The following is a 3,302-nucleotide window of genomic DNA, read 5'->3' as shown; positions in this document are numbered from 1 at the left end:
TCCTACTTCATCATCAAAATTCATCAACGACCACAAGACCCACAAAATGTTTCAACTTCATGAAGTAGTGCACAGAATTGTGAGAGATTCGTTTTGGGGCTTTTCTTCAAAGGAGGCTAATATGATGAAAGCTGCGACTTGTATAAGGAGCACAAAATATCAACTTAAAGTCGGGCTCCCCACTTCACGGGCGAAGCTCCACTTGCTTTATAGGCCACTGGCAAAGGCTCTTTGCATTGGCCTTACCATTTCAATGGCCTTTAACTAGTTAGGTAAGTACACCAGCCCCGAGGTAGCCTTGGGAACTGTGAAGTTCTTTGCAATGGCTTTTGGCTTGATTATTATGCGCATTATGTGTTTCAGAGGAGAAACCATTTTAAATGCCTTTTGTTGCCGTATTTGGCTCGGTTGACATGAATCTTGCTCACTTTACAACACGCTCAAAGCGCAACCAACCCCACCTACCAGCCAGCCACTCGTGCCACGCCCCTAAATGGCGTTCTCGTTGACATTTTATTTAACATGCATATTTTTATTTCATTTTGCCAGAGCGACTGTCAGCACTGTGCAAGAGATTTGAGACAGTCCGACGGGTAAACAGAGAGGGACAAACGGGAGGACGGAGTGGGAGGAGAATGGAGAGGAACAGATGGAACAGAAGCGACATTCAGCCAGCGATTTTTGCATTTGGCGGTCTTAAAAAGCTTATACAAATTACAAGAAAAGCGGGCGAACGGGCGAACGGGCGGACTGACGGGCTGACGAGCTGCTTGGCATTACATTTTTTTAAGGGGGCGTGTCAGCTTGGGAAAAGCAAGAAAACTTGGAAATTAGATTTTTTAATATTTTATGCAGTCATCACAGCAGTTTGTGGCCTTAAAACGCAGACATACACAATATAAAATTCATGCAAAAATTTATATATACATACATACATATATACGGATATATATTTGGCATAAATATGTATTATATACGTATGTATAACTGTGTGTGTGTGTGTGTGTGTGTGTATACAAATATTTCTTTGAGCATTTTCATTTGCATATTGGAGCATGTTTAAATGCTTTGCGCTTTTCTAATTTCATGTCAAGTTGACAATTCGGGCAGTCAAATGCATGAAATGGATATGTGACAGCAAAGGCTGAAGCAAGGCGAGGGGGCTCGACGACCGCCAGCCAGACACATGTACCATAAATATAAATGTCGTATGAGTGCGCCAGCCTAACTCATTGCAATCTATGCGAGCTCGAGCTGAAACTTAAGGCATAAATTCAAATAAAAACTGCAGACATTGTATTTATGAGCTAGAGAAGAACTTTAAATTTGAAGCAAAAGAGAGAGAGAGAGAGAAAGGGAGGGAAAGAGACAGAGAGAGAGAGGGAGAGAGATTGGTGTGGCTCAAGAAGTTCGTTTACGTTTTTCTATATATTGAGTCGTGTCAAATCCTACCTAGACATGTCGAATCGTGCTCTCAGTCGTGTCGTCGATGATTCGTGTTAAGTTCGTGTCAAGTCGTGTAGAAGTTACTGAGTACACATTGAGTCAGTTTCGATTCGTTGATATGCAAGCTGGTGTTAGGCGTGCAGAGTGTGCAGAGTCGTGGGTCGTGAGTCGTGAGCACGACTTAGTCAGTCGTGTAGATGCCGTCTCCTCTGATGCTCTTGAGAAGCTGCCTGCCTTTGTATTGTATGACAGCTCATCTTGAGCTGCTTGTAGTCGTGCCAAGTCGTGTTAGGTCATCGAGAGTCGTGTCTAGTCGTGCATAGTCTTGTATGAGTGAGTCAACTTGACTGGTATAAAAACCCCTGATGATGCTTGATCGTCTTCAGTCGTGATAGATCTCTTGTTTCGGATAGATCGTGTTGAGTCGTGTCCTCACATGTCAGTCATACTAATTATGCTGAGTGCAGTCTCGGAAGTTTCAGAGTGCGAGCGCACATCGGGCACCACAATTATCTGCTGATTGCCGGCCAGCTGGCGGAACCACTTGGACTTGACGCGCAGCCAGTAGTCGAAGTCCTTGCCCAGCAGGAACACGTCGGCTGATATTCTGGCCCAGGTGTCGCGCTCGTCGTTGTTCAGCTTCTGCCAGTCGTCGTCGTGCGGCGGTGGCTCGGTGACCACCTCCATCCGGAACTGATCCGCCTGCGGTATCTTCACGATGATATCCAGCACCAGCACGCCCTCAATCAGATAGATGCCGGCGGTCACCATGGAGATGATGCTCTGCAGTCGGCACTCCCTGAAGTAATTGTGGGAGTTCTCGCCCACGTCGCTCATGAACTGCAGGTGAAAGTCTTTCTCGGCGAATCTCATGGACACCAGGGCGCACAAGACGTGCATGCAGAAGCCCAGGGCGCTGATGAAGAGCAGCGGGCGCAGCAGCGTGCGCAATCCCATCATCAGGCGAGCGCAGGTAATCGCCTGCAGCAGCACGAAGCCCACGAAGGTGCCGCAGAAGAAAATGTTGTGGCTGATCGGCTCCTCCTGGAGCGTGCCCATGCGGTGTACGTAGGTGCAGGCGCTGCCCGCAAGAATCTCCAGCAGCTTGAAGAAGAGCCACACCTGATTCATGCTCACGACTCACAGCAAATGACTGGAAAATCTGAGCCTTGTGTGATGAGAGCAACCGGAAAGCAATTCAATTTGAGGGCGACACACTGGGCATGTGATTAGCAGGACATTGAGGGCTTCATGGGCGTGCTCAACTGTGCCATTTAATGCCTGGAAAACTCAATGTCAACTCGGGTAATTTTCTTTAATGGCTTTTCATTTTGTCGATAGTGACACTTTCAGTTGTTATCACTGGGCCGTAAAAAAAGGCCCAAAGACAATTACGGGCCTAGAGCTGGTGGGAGCGAAAGAGAGATAGAAAGAGAGAGAGAGAGAGAGAGAGGGCGCAAAGTGGGCGGAACTGAGAAAGAGGGAGGAGCTGGGTGGCGGGGCTGCGGGTTGGCCAGCATTGAGTGCTAAACAGGAAATGATTTTCTCTGCTCGACTCTAAGAAGTTGGCCAAATGGGCGCGCCCCTTGGTAATGAAATCATGAATTAGATTTGAGCTCGAAAATTGTTATTGTTTTCGGCCACATCTCTCACTCGCACCCCACTCTCTCTCTCTCTCTCTCTCGCTCACTCGCTCGCACTCACTCTCTGTGTGGCTTAATGACTTTTGTGGCTGGCTTGTATAGTACTTGGCCAGCATCTCGCTGTATCTCTGTGTGTGTGTGTGTGTGTGTGCTGTCTGGCTGTCCAGCTGTCTGGCATATTCCCCAAATGTCTATAAATCCCTTTTAAATGTT

At 47.5% G+C, this 3,302-nt stretch overlaps 1 protein-coding gene across 1 annotated transcript; it reads right to left on the bottom strand.

Annotated features, from left to right (window-relative positions):
• Nucleotides 1-1,273: 1,273 nt before the first annotated feature.
• Nucleotides 1,274-2,622, bottom strand: LOC108612928 (uncharacterized). Its single transcript, XM_018006014.2, has one exon. The coding sequence runs from the start codon at nucleotides 2,575-2,577 to the stop codon at nucleotides 1,879-1,881; it is 699 nt and encodes a 232-aa protein (XP_017861503.1). The 5' UTR covers nucleotides 2,578-2,622; the 3' UTR covers nucleotides 1,274-1,878.
• Between the last annotated feature and the right edge of the window lie 680 nt (nucleotides 2,623-3,302).

This window comes from Drosophila arizonae, chromosome 4 (assembly GCF_054131065.1).
Source record: "Drosophila arizonae isolate 15081-1271.41 chromosome 4, UAZ_ARI_1.0, whole genome shotgun sequence".
Classification (NCBI taxonomy): domain Eukaryota; kingdom Metazoa; phylum Arthropoda; class Insecta; order Diptera; family Drosophilidae; genus Drosophila; species Drosophila arizonae.
The sequence above is the reverse complement of the archived record's forward strand: the minus strand, read 5'-3'. Positions and strand labels throughout refer to the sequence as shown.